At 35.4% G+C, this 23,056-nt stretch overlaps 1 protein-coding gene and 1 long non-coding RNA gene across 2 annotated transcripts in view; one reads left to right on the top strand and one right to left on the bottom strand.

Moving 5' to 3' along the window:
- The first annotated feature begins 942 nt into the window (after window positions 1-942).
- The window catches only part of LOC150086392 (uncharacterized), a 36,847-nt gene continuing 14,733 nt past the window's right edge, over window positions 943-23,056 (top strand). Inside the window, exons 1-4 of the mRNA XM_090371349.1 lie at window positions 943-1,162; window positions 9,443-9,553; window positions 12,314-12,474; window positions 16,653-16,806. Coding sequence (XP_090227475.1) covers window positions 1,067-1,162; window positions 9,443-9,553; window positions 12,314-12,474; window positions 16,653-16,806 — 522 coding nt within the window. The 5' untranslated portion in view covers window positions 943-1,066. The remainder of the gene's footprint in view (window positions 1,163-9,442; window positions 9,554-12,313; window positions 12,475-16,652; window positions 16,807-23,056) is intronic.
- Window positions 16,652-23,056, bottom strand: part of LOC150086391 (uncharacterized) — a 45,962-nt gene continuing 39,557 nt past the window's right edge. The window contains exon 3 of the long non-coding RNA XR_016546851.1: window positions 16,652-16,765. This is a non-coding gene — a long non-coding RNA (uncharacterized LOC150086391). The remainder of the gene's footprint in view (window positions 16,766-23,056) is intronic.

The following is a 23,056-nucleotide window of genomic DNA, read 5'->3' as shown; positions in this document are numbered from 1 at the left end:
GTTGTTATTAAGTTTTTGGGTGTAGGGCTCAAGCAATTTAGAAATGATTCGGACTCCGGTTGTAAGGGGTCCATAGAGAAGATGACCCCCAAAATATCAGAAGTTCCATTTTCTAAAAGTGGTGCTTGATGCAGTCGCTCTCCATATTCCATGTAAATCTGGATTCTTCGCAGTGGCGTAGCTACCATGTAGTAGTAGTAGTAGTAGTAGTAGTAGTACTAGTAGTAGTAGTAGTGGTAGCCAAAAAAAAAAAAAAAAAAAAAAAAATCACACCATTCCCTCCTGTCCAGTTCCTCCTTAAATTTATTTAACCTATCAACTTCCACAATGACAGATGGAAGTTTGTTCCAGCAATTAACCACCCGCTGGCTAAAGGCAAATTTCCGCACATCTATTCTACATCTGTCTTTTCTTAATTTGAATTTATGCCCCCTTAGGTTCGTAATCTGAACAAGTGGAAGGATCCCATCAGAATTCAGCGTGCTCAACCCGTTCATGTAGGCAGGCAAAGCAATTGCCACCGGGCCCGGACCATTTAGGGGCCGAGCGTCTTTGGCTGTCTCCTGTTTTTGCAATTTTCATTAATTAAGTAGGGGCCCGAAGATGTTCTTTGCCTCCGGGCCCGAAAAGGGTAGCTATGCTGCTGATTCTTCGTATCAGTTTCCTGATACGATTTTTCTTAGTTAATCGAGCTCTGCTTTATCGCTGCCATCTGCTATAATAATAAACTTCTAAATTCCTCTTTGCACTGCTTATTTCTTAAATACTAATTTCTACTTATTACTACTAATTCAACTTATATTTTTTTATTGCTAGTATAATAATAATAATTATTATTTTCGATTTATTTTTTCCCCTTATGATTCGTACTTTTAGCACTAGGTAGTTAAAGTGCTGCGTAGCGTAAGTTGGCGCGGTTTGTGTTTGTGTTCTGGCGGATTTTTCGAAGTATCTGATATCTCTGCCTTTGAACGTGGCTTGTTCGAAGTGTAGTGTTATTGGATTTCTCGCTCTCTGGAATTAAGAGTGATTTCTTTGAAGTAGCCTAGCTGTTGTGTTTTCCAAAATGCAGTTCAGTAATGTGAGTCAATATGAGAAGCGTAGGTTGCAAAATATTGAAGAGAATACCAGAATTCTCATCCAGCTTGGCGTATTAAGTGCTGTAAGTGTGCTGTTCTTACTTTCGCAGTAATAACGTACACATTAATTTTTTTCCATGGAATTCTAATGTTTACTAATTGAATTAATAGAGCACCCTAGGCAAATTGCGGATTTTTTTTTTTTTGGCAGTTCAGCAGAAGCCTGTGGCTTCTATGCACATATGGCGAATACTATTATAATTATTATAAAATCTTGTTAAGCATATACCATTCCCCTGCAAAAGGATATAGGCTTTCCTTATTAGATTATGGGTAATACGGGTAAGGTACTTTACCCATAATCTGATAAGCAAAAGAAGCCACTTCCACCACCGGAAGTGGCTTATTTTTCTTGAGTGCGCCTCGAATTACTGGCGTAAACTAACATAACCTATTTTTTTCATCAGCCAGATAACGAAAGTGTTTTTTTTAAAAAAAAACAAAACACTTGCTTGAATCCGTCCCGAATTTGGCCATGCAACGCGATTACAAGGTGTACCCATAATCTGGAGTTCAGCCAAATATTGTTATTTGGTATGCCACATTCTTGGCACAGTTGTCCGATTACTGGTTCTGGTCAACCCAGTTCCCTGCTTCCCGAAGCATGGCACTGACTTGTTAGAATTTTCTTGTGTATAAACAAAATCAGTGAATGGTAGCTACAATGTAAATGCACCCTGAAAAACATCATTGTGAAGGACGAGCTGTTAATTTAACAAATGAATAAAAACAGTTTTTTTTTTTCACCCAAGTTGTTTACATACCACTCCCTCGCTCTCCACGAGATTGCCGACCGGGCTAGCCGAGTGGGTAAAGTACCTGCCCGGCAATCCAAAGGTCGCGGGTTCGATTCCCGCCTCGGGCTTGGATCAAAGTACTGCAAAAACCTTGGGAGGTGCAATATGGCCACAGAAGCCGATGCGCCAACAACTACCAAATCAAAAAAAAAAAAAAAAAAAAAAATCCACGAGATTAAGGTCAGTTGCAATTGTTACGGCAGTTCAAAGAGCCTTTTAGTAAACTAGTTTATTGTACCCCTTGGCCAACGACCGGTTCCCCCCCCCTTCTAATTACAACCATTTTTCTCAGTTCAAGCCCTCCAAGCAACCTTCTGTTCGTCACAAAGCGTAACAGGAGGGGTACCGTAAACTAAATTTCACCCAAGTCTTTTGCTATTGTATACAGTAATCTATTTTTTGTGCCATTTTATCTGATTTGATGTCTTTTTTGGAACTTGTCTTTAAATTTATTTAAAGTTTGTTTGTTTATATAAAATCTCATCTAGCAGTGTTATGGCGACAAAACATAAACGGCTGGAATTAAGCCCTGAAATTAAACTAAAAATTATACAAGAGCTGATAGGATGGAATGAAGTAAAATGGATATTGTAAAGGAATACAACATCCCTTTAAATCCTACTTTATCTACAATACTGAAAAAAACTGGAGCAGCAATAAAAAACAGGAAATGAATTTGTAGTGCAAAACACAACTTGAAACAAAACTGGTACCAACAAATTTGTCAATATGTCAACAGATTTGTCAATATCATGTTTGATTTTGCAAAAAAAGGCAAATTATCTAGCTCAGGAACATGGAATTAGCAACTTCAAATGCAGCAGTTGGCAGCTCCAAAGATTTAGAGACAGGAATAACTTGGTTTTGCGAAATGTTTGCGGAGAGTCTGGATTCATTTTGAATATATGGAGCAGCAAAAAAAATAAAAAGTCTATAGACTGGTTGTGTTCAGTATGGATCCATTCTTGAAAAATATGAGGCAAGGATATTTTTAATATTGAGTCTTTTCATGGTGGAAAATTAAGTAAACTAAGTAAGAAAATTAAATTAAGAAAAAAGTAATTGAAGTGGATAATTTGAAGGAGCATCTGTTATGCTGCAATTCAGATGGCAGTACAAAACTAGACCCACTTGTGATTGGTATATTTTCTTAGCCAAGATGTTTTAAAGAATTTAAATAACTTCCCTGTGATTATTGTGTCAATAGAAGTTCTTGGCTTATGGTCATAATTTTTCAGTCTTTCTTATCAAAAGAGGACAGAAGAATGGCTTCAGAAAAAAAGGAACATTTTGATGATTCTAGATCATTGTACAGCACATTCTGCTGAGTTGACAAATATCAGCTGTTCTTTTTACTTCCAAATACCACCAGTTTTCTGCAGCCACTGGATCTAAGCATTATTTATAACTTAAAAAGACCATATAGAACACACCTGATAAGGTACTTGATCCACAACATAGGAGGGAACAATTTGCAACCAAATTGGAATGTCTTTGTGCTATCCGTAACCTTGTTATTGCTTCCAATGGTATTGCATCAAGTGTAATCAACTGCTTCAGAAAGAGTGGCTTTGGAGAGAATATCATCGAAAACCATTGTCCATATTTTTCTGTAATAGCAACATTGAGGAATGAGAGAATTTGAAGGAACATATGGATTTTGTTGGCAAATTTGAAGAGTTTGTGAACATGGATGATGAAGTTGCTACCACAGCAACAGCAACACCAAAAGAGCTGCTGAGCACCAAGCAAAATGTTGATGTTTTTGTTAGCAGCAACAGTGAAAGTGAAGAAGCACATACCCTGCCATCTAAAAAAGTCAAAATGCATTCAGCATAATAATGTGTTGGCCTGCATTAATGTTGATAAAGAAACAACTATTGCGTTTTAATGTCTATTCTGTAGTTAAAAATGCACATTAGATTCTTTCTTTAAGTTAGATTAATTTATTAAAAAGTTAATGGTTTGTATGTCTCCTTTTATATTAAGATTATAATTCTTTTTACTGTGATACTAAAATATTGTATATATCAAAATATATACTGTACAATATTTTCATTTCCGTTAATGCTTTTCTTTTAGTTTATTTTACAAATAAAATAAAATAAAATCTTTAAAAAAATGGGTTATTCCTATTACTGTATTGTTAGACAAGGCTTTTGTTTTTATTATTTTTATTGTTTTATTTTATTAATTTAAATTAATTTATGTTTTCATTTATTTTTGATATTATTATTCCATAGATATCTAGTATATACCAAAAAAAAAACAGTGAAATTTTGACACTTTTGGCAGGCCTCGTTACTACAAACCTCATTATTACAAAACGTGAAGATTTAGCTCCCTTGAACTTTGTATTAACAAGATTTGCCTGTATTATTATTATTGTAGGGGTTTAGGTGCATCAGCAACTTGTAAATACTACTATAACTATTTTCCAACCCACAATCTTCTATACCTTTACAGTAACAAACAGAAAATAATAACACTGAACAAAATTAAGATGCAATAAATATACTGAAATCTAATATTTATAAAAGAATAAGAGAAGTTTACTTCAATATGATACATAGAACACTTCCATATGATACTCTCCAGAAATTAAAATGCAAACAATTAAAAAATCTAAAATCTTACATTACAGTAAGATTTCCTTCCTGAAGCTGTCAGCTTCAGGAAGGAAAATCGTTTTGCAATTGTTTACTTAATTTTTAATGGCGTTAAATTGATTTTTAATTATTGTTAATTATTTCTTACTGTAATTAGACTAAGGCGCATTTAGGGCTAGAGCCTCAAGCTGCGAACAAATTTAGACTATGTATATAAAGTGCTTAGCATCATAATACACAGCCATTTCTGAATAAACAGAAAATTTTTAAGGTGGCATCGTTTTAGGTTATATCTCATATTGTGAATACTTTCACAACGAGTTGCCATGATATTGCACTACTTCGAATAAGTAACGCTTCACCTAAGGAGAAGACTAGTGTTACTTATTCTCAGATAGGTACCACCACCCAGACAGCACTGTTTCAGGGCTATTTGGCCCTTCGTCAGTGAGTGGGTAGGTACCCAAGTGATGCAATGATGGCAAAAACAGTTATGAAGTATAACTTGTGGAGTTATGAAGTATAACTTGTGGAGTTAAGGTCGGTACCAGCACTTGTGGCTCACCACAACAGGCTTGTACTCACCGAAAGATTTCTGCCCAATCAGATGCTCGCTGCCCTCAACCGTGTGGACGCCGACATCGACACCATAATAAGTAAAAAGGACAGACACAAGTTTATCAAAGCTCTTGAAACCTGAATCACTGCCAACTTGTATTTGTTTTTCTTTATTTGTGTTCAGCTCCTTGTTTTTATGATGTATTTGTATTTCTTTTTGCATTTGTAATCTGTATTTTGTAGCCTTTTGTATGTGTTCGCTATATTTTGTAGCCATTTGAATTTGTACTTATGTTATCTATATGTGAACCCCTGGCGCTCGTCGCCGTGATGGGATATTGTGCTGTAAATCTACTTCACAATAAAGATTTATTTATTTATTTATTCGAAGTAGTGCAATATCATGGCAACTCGTTGTGAAGGTATTCACAATATGAGATATAACCTAAAACGATGCCACCTTAAAAATTTTCTGTTTATTCAGAAATGGCTGTGTATTATGATGCTAAGCACTTTATATACATATTCTTACTGTAATGTAATATTTTCGATTTTTTAATTGTTTTCGTTTTAATTTCTGGAGAATATATGAAGTGTTCTACTTATATTGAGGTAAACTTCTCTTATTCTTTTACAAATATTGGTATCAACGTAGAACATATTGAGCATTATAGCTCTGGTTCTTACTATCACACTGAAATCTAATGAATTTAAAGAATAATTCATTACATTTCAATAGAGAAAATAGTATTATGTGTCCACTGGCGTTAAATTAAGTCAACAAAACATTTAATGGGAAAAATGGCCAAAGGTATAATGAATCATGTTCAGGGGGCAATTTTTATATTTATAAATAGTGAATATCTGCTGCTAATTTAATTATTATTACACATAAAATGTTAATAGTTAAACTTCAGTAAGAGACTCTTACCCATGGATCTTTGAAATTTGGAGCAATGAATAATCTAACCTAAAAAAAAAGATATCAAGCTTCTTGAAAGGGGCCAAAGACTGGTAACTTGCTCAGTGAGATCGACAAAAGGGCATTCATATGAGGAAAGACTTCGAATATGTGGGCTTCATAGCTTGGAAACTAGGCACCTTAAAGATGATTTGATTGAGGTGTTTAAGGCTCTGAGAGGCAAAAGTAAAATGAATGAGGATGAAATTTTCACAGATATTAATGTTTCTAGAATTAAGGGCCTGTTTCTAAATTCAAGTTACGGGGGAGGAATGTTTAGATTGGATTGCAGGAAGTTTTAATTTAGCCAGCAAGTTATAAGTTACCTAAGTGGGTGTTGAGGCTCACGGCTTGGGGAAATTCAAAGGTCAGCTGGATAGTTACCTATAGGAGGAAGGAAATGCATAGGTTGTCTATTTCCTTTTCTTTTATTAATTATTTTATTATTATTATTTTACTCTTCTTTTTTTTTCTGGCTGGTGCAGCATAAACCTTAGACTTCCTTGCACCATGTGATTAATACTATACTAATGGATGGGCCATTCGTCACAGTGGTGGAGTGGCAATCATTTATAAAAATTCCTTTCTCAACATAGTACCAACTCAAGGAGTTCTGAAAATGTTGAAGCCATCTCTGTAATCCTTGACCTTGATGAAATTAGAATACAGGTCTGCACTATCTCCCTCCAGAACACACCCTAAAGGTTAGAATAGAACCGGGAGCCTGGATTACTACCAACCCTCGACCCAATCTTCCTGCTATTCTTGTAGGGGGCTTCAACATGCTCCTGCCAAGTTACTCAATGGCTCAGTGTTCTCTAGAAAACGTACTATACAAGCTCAGCCTGCATTCCCTTCAACCCCCCCCACCCAACTTGGGGAAATCAGCAACTCAACCTCATTTTTCATAACATCTGTCACGAAGAACTTATCATGCCAACCTTCTCCTTCAAATCAGATCATCAACCATTGCACTATGAATTTTATGCCTTCTCTAGTCCCTTGGTTGAAGGATATGGCCTTCTGCATATAAAAAAAGTCTTTTCAATCAAGTTTATAAACCAGGAAATAATCCTCTACACCTCACTACATATAAATGGAATTGTCTGTTAGAAAAGTCAGGACCTGAAACTGCTGCCGTCCTGGCTGAAGAATTATATCAAATAACCCGTGTTGGTCTGTCTAAGGAGACTCAGATCACACATCAGTGTAACTGGTAGTTTAACAAAAACATCAGAGTAGTGTTTGTAAGAAAACCAAATGCTTTCAGAAATTGGCAGAAAATCAGAACCCCCGAAAATTACATCACTTACAAAAAAAAAAAAGAAAGGGCATGTTTTTTAAAGCACAAACACCAAGAGTACAATTTTGCTATTTCTAAAAAGCTTTAACAGTCTAAAAGAATCAATAGCAACAAAAATATTAGCTTCACCATGGAACCTTATTTAGGGAATGGACGAACAGTACCTTTGGAAACTATACAGATCCTAAATTAAAGTTTAATTCTCCCGCAGCAGACAATACCAGTTGGCTGGTAAATTACACAAACAACGTGATTCCATCTGGATCCAGTCTTGATATTAGATCTCTCCTAACAGAAATCACCATAACTGAAGAAAATGTAATTCGGGCATTAAATAGTCTCCTAAATAAATTCACTGGCCATGATACGGTCCTCCTCTTCATCATGAAAGTAAGCAGTCCATTTATTATTGAAGTCTTCGCTACACATATTTAGAGAAATCCTTCACACTGGAGTTATCCCTGAACTATGGAAACATAATTCAATAATTAGAATATATGACCCCTGAGGGGGCATAGATTAAAATTGAAGAAAGACAGATGTGGAAGTTTGCCTTTAGCCAGCAGGTAGTTGATTGCTGGAGCAGACCATCTGTTGGTTGTGGAGGTTGATAGCTTAAATAAATTTAAGGCTGAACTGGACAAACATTTGGAGTGACCAGATAGGTGAAATGAGAAGATTTTTTTTTGGCTGATGCTGTATAAGCTTGCTTTCTTGCATCATATGCCTCAACTAATGCTAATAAAATAAAACCCATGCCTAATGTCAAACGTCCAAAAAACAAGGCGGTCTTTCAGCTCGTCTATAAGCTGCAATTTATTAAAACTGTTCGAGAAGACTTTGCTGCCAATTCTTGTCATGCATTGTTTCCAGAAAAGACCCAGATTTACACACTGATTGTTGTGCTGTGAATGTGTGGGCATTCACACACAGGCTATTTACAGTCTAAATATTTAGCAAAGGCACAAATTGAAATATATTAACAGATCATTGACATTGTGCACTAAAATTACACTGAGAAATCACATTATTTACAGATTACAACATATACAAAACAAACCAGTTTGTGTTTTGTTGAGCCCTTTGTGTATAAAACAAATGTTTATCAGAAGGCACTTTACTGTTGTATTTCTGCATTCAGTTTTTTGAGGACTGTTTACTAGTACATATCATCAGTTGAAGTTGTTGTCACAGTATAAGTTGTTAGTAGGAAGTAAATCTATCCATGATATGTAGCCTTGAACAAACTGGGCAATGTGAAGGTGGTGATCTCGGTGTTTGTTCAGAGATTCTAGATGCAATTTTCCCATATATTAGGAGAAAGGATGATGCCAGATAACATCCTGATGGTTGCAATTGCCCTGATGTCACTAATTGTAGAAGAAAGCCTGCAAAGGCTTAGAGTAGTTTCTAGAGCAGTTGTGCTGTGAACTACAAGAAGGTTGCATTTGTTATGTTATTTATACATAGCCTGGCACAACTGCCAACATTCAATTGCAAACAGAGGTTTTACAATAGTGGGAAATCTACAGCCTAGATCTCAGCTCCATAAGCTGAGATCTAAGCTCTATGATTGGAGCTACATTTCATACATAACCAAGTGTTGCTTCATTATCTATCTTAACTTAGGTTATAGAAATCTATGATGTATGATAATTGGGAATCAAGAAAGGGAGCAAGGCTGGTATCACTTCAAATGGCTGACCTCCAAAATTCTTACTGCTTTCAGAATGCTTTACCTTGACTGGTGCCAATGATGTAGTATATGAAGGATTTGATGACTGAGGTAGTGACAAAATTGAGGGCTGGAATAAAAAATTCATGAAAACACAAGCAAAATTTCTTCTACTTTTCATTATTTGTTTTTAAAGTTATCAGTGCTTCTAGTTTGTCATGATTGGTATTTTTCCAGAACTAAAGTTCATACTTTTGCTGAAGTGTAATTTCTCCTGATCAAGCTATGTTAACCTATGTTAACATCCAGGAGCTTCAACAGTTTTTAATAATTATGTAATGTATTTTAATAATGACCAGTTTAGGCAAAATTTTAGTGTACATTTTTTCTTTTCTTCTAGAAGCAAAATGTCGTTAAGCACACTAAAGAAAGAACACCAACCAAACCACGTAAAAAATTGCAGCAATTAGAAGTTGATAGTGCAAGACGTTCAGATAGGCTACAGGGAAAGGTAAGTTGTATACACTTTAAACATTAACTTAAATTGTATAGTTTACAAAATGTGTTATAAAAGTTCGGAAAAAATTTCAGAAATCTTGTTCTTTTTGTAGATTGAATTTTTGCAATTATTGATTGCAAAAATTCAAGCGCAGGAAAGTGGCAAGAGAAATCTGCCTTTGAAATTTTTTGAAATAAAGCATATAATTAAAAACTTAAAATATGACTTTTATTTCGAAGTTTTTATTCTTAAATACTATAATTAATGTACTCTTTTGGTAAACTGCAGATGATATGCAACTGTCCTACAAAGTTGCTTGAAGTCATGAAATATGCTACTGTGTGAACAGTAGATTGTTTTATGAATTCACTTGCTTATGTTCTTGCTTTATTTTTTCAGAAAGACTGAATTCTTTGGCTACCATGATAATCATCCATCAGTGATTTCAAATTTCGTTTTTATAATTAAAATTTTCATTGAAACTGGTTCTCCAGCCATATCTTGAAATTAGTTGATTGAGCCTTCTGTAGCTGTTTGTTATCACTGTAAACAGTTTGAAGGGTTTAGAATTTTGATACCCTTAACAAGGTATTAAAGCAACCTAGGATGAAACTGGTGATTGATGATGAATTTTTACTGGAAGAAACTGGCCAGAATATGCCATGGAGTTTCAAGGATTTCCCAATATTGGAGAGGTACAGGGAATGAGGATTCAAAGATCTACAGGTGGAAGATGCAGAAGAGCTGCTAGCCACAAAATTGGAGCAACTGACCAGTGAAGATGTAATCAAGTTGCTCTGTTATAAAGAAATGGAGAAAAAGAAAATACAAAAAAATTTTTGACTGATTTTCAAATTTCAAGAATTGATTTAACTCCCAGTGAAACAACTAACTTGCAATTTACTTTGAAGAGAAGTTTCTCAGCTTTTGTCATCATAATCAACAAATCTCAGGGTCAGACTCAACAAAGTTGCCGTTTTTGCTCATGGACAACTTTACGTAGTAGTTTCCATGTCCAGATAATTTTTGTGCAATAATTGTAATTTTTTTAAAGGACAATATAGTCATACATGTAAAAAATTATCATATTGCATTTTTACCTGAGTCTGTCCCACTGGCAACTTAGGTTTCCTTTGGTGAAGGGAACCGAAGCAAAGGTTTTTGTAATTACTACGATATTAATCCTTACTTCTTCTCTAAAACAGTTTTGGTGAAATATTTGCCACAGGTATTCCAGTAGTATCATAAACTGCATTTGTTTTGCAGTGGGGAACAACACTCACTTGATACCAATCATTTTTATCACTGGTCCATGGGAATACACTGCATATTGGTAAAAAGGTTGCAGTTTTAAAATTTCTTTACATGATTATCTTCTCTTCCTGCAAGGAAAGAAGGAACCCTTGGGCCACTGGTCAAAATCTGCAACATTACACTAAGGAAATGATCATTTTACACTGGGAAAATTCACATGCAACAAAGCTTATGTAACACATAACAAACCTTTTTTGGTAGTTTTTGAAAACTGTCTGTAGCATTGCATACCATACATAGGACAATCTTGCTATCAATCTGGAAAGCCAAGGTTGGTAGTAAGTAGTGAAAGGTCTGCAGTCAATTGCTTTCAATCACCAGGAAAGTTGGCCATAACTTGGAAGTTTTTATATTTTTTTGTTCATAGATATGACTCTTTTCGAAATGCCAAATAACAGAAACTTTGTGCATTCTATTCTGTTCATTACCTTTACTAGTGAGTTGAATGAAAAACCTATCTTGTTTTTCCAGTCCATGTGATTGCATTAGCATTAGCATTAGTAGAGGCATATGATGCAAGAAAGCAAGCTTATTCAGCATCAGCCAAAAAAAAAAAAAAAAAAAACACACCACTCCCATTTCACCCCTCCGTTCGTTCGAAATACCTGTCCAGTTGAGCCTTAAATTTGTTTAGGCTATCAACTTCAACAACAAGTGATGGAAGTCGGTTCCACCAACCAACCACCCGCTGGCCAAAGGCAAATTTCTGCACGTCTATCCGACATCCGTCCTTCCTCGATTTGAATTTATGCCCTCTGAGGTGATTATTCTGAGCAAGATGAAGAATCCCATTGGCATTGAGCATGCTCAAACCATTCAAAGCCTTATACACCTCTATCAGATCACCTCGCCGGTGCCTAGTCTCCAGACTCTGTAGTTTGCAAAACTTAAGCCTTTCTTCGTAAGAGCAATCCTTTGTTCCATTCACTAATCTTGTTACCCTTCTCTGTACCCGTTCCAGCAGCTCTACATCCTTCTTGAAATGAAATTTCTCTATCTTAAAATGATTAAATATAAATACAAATTCCATACTCAAAATGAATTGCAGTGAGAAACTATCCATAAAATCCCAATATATGTATAGTTTTTAGCTCCCATAAATTTATCAAGGTACAGAATAAAAATTGAGTATAAAGGATTAATTTCAGATAATCAGTTTTTTTGAATCAGTTCTTAGAGACTTGAACTTATCTGTGTGAAGAGTTTATAAAAATGTAAAGAGTAAATCTTACTTGATAAAAGATTTTAAATATTGGAACTATTTCTCAGTATATTCTAGTTACTGTGTAATTGTGATTAATATTTTAAAAAGAAATAAATGAGGTTATAACTGTTGAATGTGGCCTTTTTTGCCATCACTATGGCATTTTTTGATTTAAATGGCAATTAAAATTTTAATTAGGCAAATAATTATTGAGTAATAACTAACCATAGTAATAACAGTTTATTTTAATTCAGGCAGTTTCATACGTATACAGAGATATAGAGGAAGTAGAGAAAGAACAAAGGCGTCTTTTTATTCCCAGAGACAGAGAAAATGTATTTGGAGCTATACCAGGAGTAGAAGTAGGTGCTGTGTATGAAACCCGTATGGAATGCTGCCATGTTGGCGTTCATAGGTACAATAAACTTTACTGGATTTTATTTGAAGCAAAATTATGCACATTTACAAAAATAACAGCTGCCCATATAGAACACAAAGTTTAAAGAAATAATGCCATGATAGACATTACAGTAAGTAATAAGGCTAATTTAAATAAAAACTACAAAAGTTATGTAAAAGCATTTAATCAGCAAATAAGCTAAACAGATACATTAAAATCCCATTACAACAAATTTCTCAGGAGTATATGCGTGATCATTTCGTTGTATGGAAATTTTGTTCTTATGAATATCAATCAAAATTATTTTAAAACCGTTACTTATTTAAATAAATTCTATTGCATTTGTCTAATATATAGAAGTGTCAATTTCTGCTTTATTTAACTTAAATGATAACTTCAAAAATCAATAATAACTCAATAAAATGGTTATAATATGTAATATAGAATAAATATATTTTTATAGAGATGATTATTTTGAAAGCATGTATTATTTACAGGAAATATAGTACTATATAAAATAGTAATAAACTTCACATTGAAAAGTACGGTACTGTATATTTAATTTATCATTAATTTTTGCATATCAATATATTAATTTTTGTTTTTTAATGTTTAACTCTATTTTTTGTGATTAATAAAAAAAAAATGCAAGTTCAGTGCTATCTAAAATGTGTGAATGCAGATTGCATTAAAGTTGAATAAGATAATTAATTTCTAATGCTTTTTACCAAACTGTTGTTTTCTTTGATTTGAAGAATAATTTTTTTTTTATGAAAAAAATTTACTGGTACAGGAAATTTTCATCTAACAGTGTCTTTACATATTATTCCCCCCCCCCCTTCAGAAATGTGTGAAAACATACAGGGTTTAATACCGAATTATTTTTCCACATCTTTAAAAACCTTTTTTTTTTTTTTATACAAGGGACATTCAATAAATTATCTACCTACGGTACTTCCCATAGTTATATTTCATACTAATTTTGATCCCACTATGTTTTTAGGTTGTGCTGCTGTAACAGAAAGAAGGAAGAGTCCTGTATCAAAGTATAGATTTGCTGAAATTGGAGTGTCATTCAGTCATCAAATTTCTCACCAGAGAAGCAAATGGGCCAGAGGCCATTCATGAAAGGATGTTGGCTGTGTATGGCAACGGTGCACTTTCACAGTACCAGGAGAAATTCTAGTCAAAACAGTTAAAGTGGGGTAGAGAGTCCATCGAAGATAATCCACGTTCAGGAAGCCCAGTGACCACTGGGCTTCCTGAATGTGCCAAGCTGTGGAAATCCTTGTGCTGAATGACAGACATTTAAAGGTGTCCTAAATCTCTACGGAATGTGACATATCTGAGGAAACAGTTATAACCATCCTTCGTGAATATTTAGGGATAACTAAGCCCAGTGCAAGGTAGATCCCCCAGATTTCTGATCCCTGTGCAGAAGCAATTCAGAGTACGGTGTTATGAGGAGAATTTAGAGCTTTATGGAAGGGATCCTGAAACTTTCATCTACAGAATTGTTACAGGTGATGAAATATGGGTTCATCACTGGGATCTTGAGACCAAGCAAGAATCAGTGCAATGGAAGCACAAGGAACACAACCTTTAGCTGGCAAGATTATGGTTGCCATTTTTTAGGATGCTGAGGGAATTTTGTACGTTCACTATTTGGAACACAAGCAATCACTGGGAATTCATATGCGTCTCTACTGTACAACCTAAGGGATGTCATAAAGGAAAAAAAGCCATGGAAAACTTTCCAGAGGTGCGCTGCTTCTTCACGACAATGCACCTGTTCACAAGTCACATGCTTTTGCTAACGCTTTGAGAGACTGTGACTTTACAGAACTTACCCATCCACCTTAAAATTCGGATCTGACCCCGTAAGGTGTCAAAACAGGAAATAGTTTTCCTGTTTTGACACCTCAAGAAAAATGTACGTGAACGTTGCTTTGCTGATGAAAATGAATTTAAATCTGCTGTTTCTGCATTCTTTGATGGACAGGACAAAAAATTTTATTTGTCTGGTATTTTCTCATTGCCCACAAAATGAAACAAATGTATTGAAGTGCAGGGGCTCTACATTGAAAAATAAAAAAAAATAAAAAAATTTTTGGCCCTATCTTATTTCCTTTGTAGGTAGGTAGATAATTTATTGAACACCCCCCCCCCCCCATAGCATACATACACCTGACATGGCATTTTGCCGAAAATGACAAAACCAAACCAAATTAATTTATGTTTACCTACTGTGGGTAATATGCCTGCATACCATGTATTCCTCAAGAGAGAGAAATCCCTTTGGATGGTCTCAGTCATTCATGCCATCACCATTTTCTAGGTGTAATATTGATGGTAATATAACACTTCGGACCAAATCTTCTGTATCATATCCACTAAACCAACTAAGTGTTAAATACGGTGCTGTTTCTTGTTAACTCCTCTGACCATGTGGTCATCCCGGAGTATAAACAGAAAATTTATTTATTTATCATGCTGCAACCATTCACCTGGATAATGTGTTAATTTGTCAAAACTTACTTGGTCATTTGCTCTTCTCTTCTTTGTACTGTAACAATCAGCCTCAGTAAATTCCCTTCTGCACTGAGTAAATTATAGATTGCATTTCAATTTTCATGCATGACTAGTGAGCTACCACCTTATAAGAGTGTGGCTCCGTCTGCAGATGAATTAGAGCATTCACTCACTATTGCAAGCAGACATTAAGTAAATAACATCCCACAAAGTTGATTTTAGAAGATTTCTTTGTTGATTAACTGTAGATTAAAATAAGAAATGATTAAAGTTTTTAAAACTTATTCAGTTAGGCTCCATTGCCCTTCTGTAGTATTATGAATAGAGGAAACAAAAGAAATTTAAAAAAACTTAACTTTCTCACACCCTTGTTGCAACTAATAGGAAATGAGATTGTTTAAGACATTTAGTGAAGGTGTAATATATAGCAAGCTGTTTTCTCAAGAGTTGTTTTGTGGGCACTGCTCTTATTGGTTGGGTGCTTATAAACTGCTGGTTGGTTGGAAGATTTCTATTTTTCAGTGATCTTGTCAGATCTCCTGGGTCTGGTGACATTGGTGATATTTTGGGAGTCCTTGTCAGATGTAGAATTGTTATTGGTGGGAGATTGTGTGTATTGAGAAATGCAGATATTTGATTGTCTCCTACTTCGGGAGTAGCCTGTGATATATTGATGGTTAGAAGGAGCAAATAGAAAACTATCTGGTTAGAAGGAATGATGGGAAACTCCAGGTGGACCTTGGAACAGCAAAAGGAGTTATAAAAAAATTTGTTTTGTGGCAGGGGGATAATTTTCGCTATCTCCTCTTCCTGCTGATATTCTTGATGGCTCAATATATGATGAAAGACTGTAGGCTTTTACCATACATGCAACAACCTTTCATTAAGACTACATTAGAAGATGCTACAAAGAGTTTCATTATTTTTTCCCTTTTCTCTAATGTTGACAAACTCTGATTTTCACTTGATTAAAATCTTCAATTTTAATTTTCCTCTTTGAGCTGTGCTTTGCTTTAAAAAAATTAATGCAAAATGTCTAAGTATAAAAAGGAATGAAATTTAAAAAATATAAAAACAGATTAAAACAATGTTTTAGACCTCCAAAAAGGGGGGGGGACTGAAACAGCTACTTCTCCTGCCTTATGATTAAACTTGCTCTGAACTTTGAGCCAGCTTTAAAACAAAAATTACAAAATTCAGCAAAATTGTGTCATTAAAGGCTTGATAATGCAGATTATGGTAATAAATGTGAAATAAGGCATTGCAATGCATTCTTGGAACTAATTTTAATAAGCAAATAAGTGTTATTAAATTAAATTACAAAAGGATTTCACATTCTGGTTCAAGTCTTAGAATTGTCTTCAGTGATGTTAAACTGTAAAATTAAACTATAACTGAGATGATATATTAAACTAATAGCAAAATACACAAAAATAGGATTGAAAAAATAATAAGAATGAAGGATTCTTATTTTCTTTTATCAATATATTAATAATGTATATATTAATATTTAATATTTAATATATTAAATATTAATATATAGTTTACAGAAATTACATCATTTTTATGTGATTTAATTAAGTTTAGTTACTTTAAGCTAATTTCATTAAATTAATATATATAAAATATATCTCACTTATGGTATTATGATTGAATTGCAGGCCAACTGTCTCCGGAATACATGGTAACATTTTGGAAGGATGTTACTCACTAGCATTGTCTGGTGGCTATGAAGATGATGTTGACTTGGGCCATTCTTTCACTTATACTGGATCTGGTGGGCGAGATTTAAAGGGAACAAAAGCAAATCCTAAGGTACACTTGATGACATTTATATATATAAATATACTTGCTGTCAATAAATGTTATGCTGCAGTTAGATGTAAGCATATTTGATACTCAAATGGATTTTGCATAGTTTGAATTTTTGAAGACTACTATTTCCTGAAAGGAATGCCATCAAGAATTAAGCAACTGAGGCATATATATATATATATATATATGCCTCAGTTATAATATGCCAAAGGCAATAACTTGCACTCTCTTGTGTTAAGAAAATGCTGTCTTAAATATAATTTTATTGAACTAGGCATTGCAATTTGAATTACCTGTGTCATTTGAACTTCTTTGATCACTGTCATCTTGTGTACTTTTCTGCTGTACCTTGCAATAAAATTGCTTAACATGATAACTTCTGCCTATATCTGAGAGAGTGCATTTAATTTGCCATAATTTTTGAAATGTTATGAAACAAAATATATTGAAATCCTCGACATTCCAAAAATTCTTAAATAATGATTGAAAAGTAAGTCTGGAATTCATAGTTAAAAGCAAACACTTACTTTTGTGCTTGCTCAGGTATAAATCAGAACATACCTCAAAATTCGATCAACAGTTATTTCTGTGTACATAACCCAACATCAACACAAGCAAAAACACACAAAATCGTGTACCAAGCTATAAACAAAAACCACATATTGCTGCTAATAGCCAAGAGTTCAATCAGTGTTCCAGCAGAATCAAGCAGTTGTTAATTTCATGTGCCTTTATCTTTACAGCACTTGTTTAATAACCACTGAAGAATGATTGCCCATGTGCGTTACAGCATGGTACTTGGATTTTCTTTGAATGCTTATATACACAATGGCACATCACATGTTGTGCTGTTTGATGATATTAGCATTAGCATTAGTTGAGGCATATGAGTTATCAGTTATGCAGAGTTAGTAAGGATTTTGGACTAAAGATGAATATGGCTAAAACAAAAGTAATGATGAATAAGTATACCACAGAAAGGGATATAATGATTGAAGGAGCAGTAACTGAAAAGGTGGAGTCATATACTTATCTGGGACAAGTCATTAGCTGTAATAATGATAAATGGCTGGAAGTCAAGAGAAGAATAAATTTTGGATGGATAGCATTCAGGAAATAGTCACATACTGAGGAGCAATATCCCAATTTGTCTGAAACGTAAAATAATGAACCAATGTATACTCTCCACCATAACTTATGGAAGTGAAACTTGAGCACTCACCAAAAGAATGGAAGAGAAGCTGAGAACTACACAGCGAAGAATGGAACGAATTATATTGGTAATCAGACTGTTAGATAAGAAGAGAAACACATGGATTAGGCAGCAAACTCAAGTAAAGGACATTCTTATCAAAACTAAAGAACTAAAATGGTCTTGGGCAGGACACATAGCTCAAACACATGATGACAGATGGACTAAGAAAATAATAGAATGGTACCCAAGAGGAGCTAGAAGAAAACCTGGAAGACAAAGGCGGAGATGGATAGATGAAATTCGTGAGTTTGTGGGTAGTAAATGGATGGCCAGTGCTCAAAACAGAAGGAACTGGAAAGTTGCTGGAGAGGCCTTCATCCTGCAGTAGATTGAAAATGGCTTGTGATGATGATGAGGCATATGATGCAAAAAAGAAAGCTTATACAGCATCAGCCAAAAAAAAAATAATAATAATAACCTTCCCATCCGGCCACTGCAAATGTTTGTCTAGTTCAGCCTTAAATTTATTTAAGCTATCAACTTCCACAACAACAGATGGAAGCTTGTTCCAGCAATCAACTACCCACTAGCTAAAGGCAAATTTCTGCACATCTATTCTACAACTGTCTTTCCTCAATTTGAATCTATACCCCCTCGGGTTCTTAATTTCTGAGCAAGTGGAAATATCCCGTTAGCATTGAGCCTGCTCAAACCATACAAGGCCTTATACACCTCAATGAGATCACCTCACAGGTGCCTAGTCTCCAGATGCTGCAACCTGCAGAACTGTATTAGAAGCTGTGGATGTGTTAAAATAAATTGCTTAAAAGTTAAACTGGTTAATTACAAAAACAATAACTATGTGAAACTTAGGCTTTGAGTAGATTTATTTTGTAATGGGTATCACACTCATACATTTTGGCTATATTTTGTTGCCTTCTATCGTATGGTACAGCTAAATGAATTTTCTTCATAAAAAGGAGATGGATAGTGAAGTTGTGTATAGTAGGCTATGATTTCGTGGGTTTGTGGTTGTAGTGCTAAATATCTGAAGGCTGGCCCTGTTATGGGTAATGATGTTGAATTGGAAAGAGTTGGTTTATAACACCACTGAAAAACAAATGGCAGAGGTACAAGTTGCATTCATGTGCTAAACTAAGTATTCTTTCTTGGCTAAGAAGCAGTGCTTCTGTTGCCTTATTTTTTCTTAAATTTCTTATAATTTTCAACAACGTTTGATTCTAATTTTAATTAGAATTGTTTTGTATGTTGAGTGACACTTTTTTTAATGTTCATTTGGCTTGTGTGAATTATGTCCTGTATTTCTTATAATTTTTTTTTGTTCTGTATTTTCCTATATCTTTGTATTTTGCATACTATTTTTTTCTGCCATAGGACAAAAGTAGTACATAGTACAGGATAAATTGCAATAGAACTATAGTTTGTCCTATTAATTTTTAAGGTTGTTGTAAGCACCGAAGAAATTTTAGGTGGACAATCCCCCATTTCTAGTTAACAGAAAACAAGTATTTGTAAATTTACCCTTTCTTGCAATATTTAATAAACTGTTTAAAAACTTAAACTTCTGAATGAACTAGTTGATATCTGGTTTAAGTTTATTTTAAATTAAAGTTTGAAGCATTGTGTTTTGCTTTACAACAATGTTAAAGAAGTTCATTAATTATTACAAGTTCAAGCATGTACATAATTAATCATTAATCAATGTCAGAACCAGCGTATGATAATTGCACGTGTTAAATTTTATCTTGATAATATTTAATCTTACGAGGGGGTATCAAAAAGTTCGTACCCTTACCTAGAAATAATAGCCCTAGTAAAGTTAGTTCCTTCACAGGAACTTTAATCTTTTTCTATGTATTCTCCATGTATAGTAACACATTTCTCCCATCTATGATCAGTTGTTTAATGCCTTGATCATAGAATCCGCACTTTATGCCTGAAAACACGATTCCACTTCATTGATGACTTCCTGAGACGAATCAAAGTGCCGTCAATGCAATTATTTCTTCTCAGTGGATTATACTGGTTCACCCAGCATTTGGGTGAACCAGTATGATCGTTATTTGTCACTAACCGATCAGAAAAGTCTCAACATCCGCATTACACAAATCCAGCAGTTCGTGAGAACATTGCATTTGACATTGTTTCTGCAAAGGTGTCAGCAATCTTGGAACCTATCATGCAGAGACCTTAGACATGTGCAGATGGTCATGTAAAATGCCGTAGGCAGATCCATAACTAATTCCCACTGCATTTGTGATGAAATGATTTGTCATGCATCTGTCACTCAGCACCAGCTGCTCAACCTTTGTAACTGTCTCACTGTCTGTGGATGTTGGTGGCCTTCCTCTCTTGGCTCGTCAAAGACACTTATATGACCTCCCGTTTCCTCTTTTTTGTAGTGTCACAGAATGGACAATTCTGCCCATACACAGCTTTCATTTCTTCATCATTTTCCTGAACTTTCTTGCCCTGCAAATGCAGGAACTTGATCACCACTCGATACTCCACTTGTCAACCATAGTATCTTTCCTCAGATTCTGGGCTCCGCTTCTGGTGTACGATCACCTACGGGAATGAAATTTCACATTTTAGTTATTTGAATATGTAGACAACTTATATTAAAAACAGCATCTTCCTACTGATGTTTTCTCTAGGTCAGGGTATAAACTTTTTGATACCCCCTCGTATATTTGCTTGCTAAATATTAGCAATCTGATTGCTGATAGTTTCTAATTTAAGCCCCTGTTAAGAGTCACATGCTGTTGTGTCAACAGTTCCATTACCTGTTATTGATTGGCATGAAATCTGTCATTTGCAACCTAGTCATGCAATCTTTTAACAGTTCATATTGTACTACTCTTTCCCATTTATTGGTGTTGTTCAGCTGGTTTGGATAACATAAACCAGAAGAACTTGGTTGTAGAACACAAACCTTCCCTAGATTTAGAAATTCAATAAACAAAATGTGCTTTACTAACTTATTGTATATTAGCATTAGCATTAGCATTAGTAGAGGCATTTGATGCAAGAAAGCAAGCTTATGCAGCATCAGCGAAAAAAAAAAAAAAAAAGTAACATAAATAAATAAAAATAACCACTTCCACTTCACCCCTCTGTTCGTTCGAAATACCTGTCCAGCTGAGCCTTAAACTTATTTAGGCTATCAACTTCCACGACAAGGGATGGAAGTCTGTTCCACCCACCAACCACCCGCTGGCTAAAGGCAAACTTCCGCACATCTATCCTACATCTGTCTTTCCTCAATTTGAATTTATGCCCTCTCAGGTGATTTTTCTGAGCTAGAGGAAGAATCCCATCAGCATTGAGCATGCTCAAACCATTCAAGGCTTTGTACACCTCTATCAGATCACCCCGCTGGTGCCTAGTTTCCAGACACTGTAATTTGCAAAACTTAAGCCTTTCTTCGTAAGAGAACCCCTTTGTCCCATTCACCAATCTAGTTGCCCTTCTCTGTACTCGTTCCAGCAGCTCTACATCCTTCCTGAAATGAGGCCTCCAGGCCTGTATACAGTACTCTAGGTGTGGCCTGACCATTGCCTTATACAAGGGAATAATCACCTCCTTATCCCTGCTAGAAAAATTCCTATATATCATTGACAATACACCATGAGCTACTCTTGCAGCTCGTCTGCACTGCTCAGAGTACTTCATATCTGCCTGCACCACCACCCCCAGGTCCCTTTCATTCTCTACCACTGTCAGTGTAGTACCACAGAGTTGATACGTTGCTCTGGGGTTGCTGTTTCCCATATGTAGTACTTTACATTTGTCAATGTTAAACTTCATTTGCCACCTCGAAGCCCATCTGCTCAACCTTTCCAAATCCTGTTGCAGCAGCATAGTGTCAGTAGTGTCCTTGACAACCCTGCCAACCTTCGTATCGTCAGCAAACTTGGACATTAAGCCTGATATACCATCATCAATATCATTTATAAATACAGAAAACAATAAAGGCCCCAATACTGAACCCTGAGGGACTCCACTAATAACATTAGTCCACGATGAGCAGTGTCCATTGATTACCACTCTCTGTCTTCTCCCCCTCAACCACCCCTTTATCCATAGCAGCAACTTGCCTCCAATGCCACACTGCTCCAATTTGTGCAGCAGTCTTCCATGTGCAACAGTATCAAAAGCCTTTCTAAGATCCAAGTATATAATATCAAAGTTATTCCCTGCATCCAGTTCTTTTGTGACTGCATCATAGTATCCAATCAAATTGGTCAGGCAAGACTTCCCCTTAACAAAACCATGCTGTGTCCTAGCTATAACTGAAGTCTTGTCTAGATGATCCTGCAGTGCTTCTTTCACCAGTGCCTCCATTAATTTTCCGGGAACAGAAGTTAAACTCACAGGTCTATAATTACTTGTGTCAGCCTTTGATCCCCCTTTGTGAATTGGGGTCACATTTGCACATCTCCAGTCAATGGGTACCTCCCCTGAGTCCAAGGAAGCTCTCATAATTATGGCTAAGGGTTTGCTTACCTCCTTTGCTGCCTCCTTTAATATAACTGGATAGATCCCATCCACCCCAGGTGCCTTTCTTGTGTTTATCTTCAACAATTTCTCCTCCACTTTGCTCTCAGTTATTACAAGATTCTCTAGCTTACTGCTAGAGTTGAATACACCTCTGGCATTCCCCTCGCTGAATAACTCCTCATGTGTGAATGTCGATGCAAAATATTCATTTAGTTTGTTAGCTACCCGAGCAGGGTCATCAACAGTTGACCCATCGATCTCAAGTGGACCAATCTGATTCATCCCCTTCCTTCTAGAGTTTACATAAGTAAAGAACTCTTTGCTGTTTTTCTTCGCATCCCTTGCCAAGGATCTCTCGTAATCTGCCTTCGCCTGCCTAACCTCCTTTGTAACTTGGTTACAGTTCAACTTGTATCTATCATAGGCGTCCGTGTCACGTGTTAATTTGTATGTATCCCATGCATTTTTCTTCTCTGCCATATGCCTCATTAGTTCATCTGACAACCATTTAGGCCTAAACCTTGAACAATA

Source organism: Mastigoproctus giganteus, chromosome 4 (genome assembly GCF_048544385.1).
Source record: "Mastigoproctus giganteus isolate SK-2022 chromosome 4, ASM4854438v1, whole genome shotgun sequence".
In the NCBI taxonomy this organism is placed as follows: Eukaryota; Metazoa; Arthropoda; class Arachnida; order Uropygi; family Thelyphonidae; genus Mastigoproctus; species Mastigoproctus giganteus.
The sequence above is the reverse complement of the archived record's forward strand: the minus strand, read 5'-3'. Positions and strand labels throughout refer to the sequence as shown.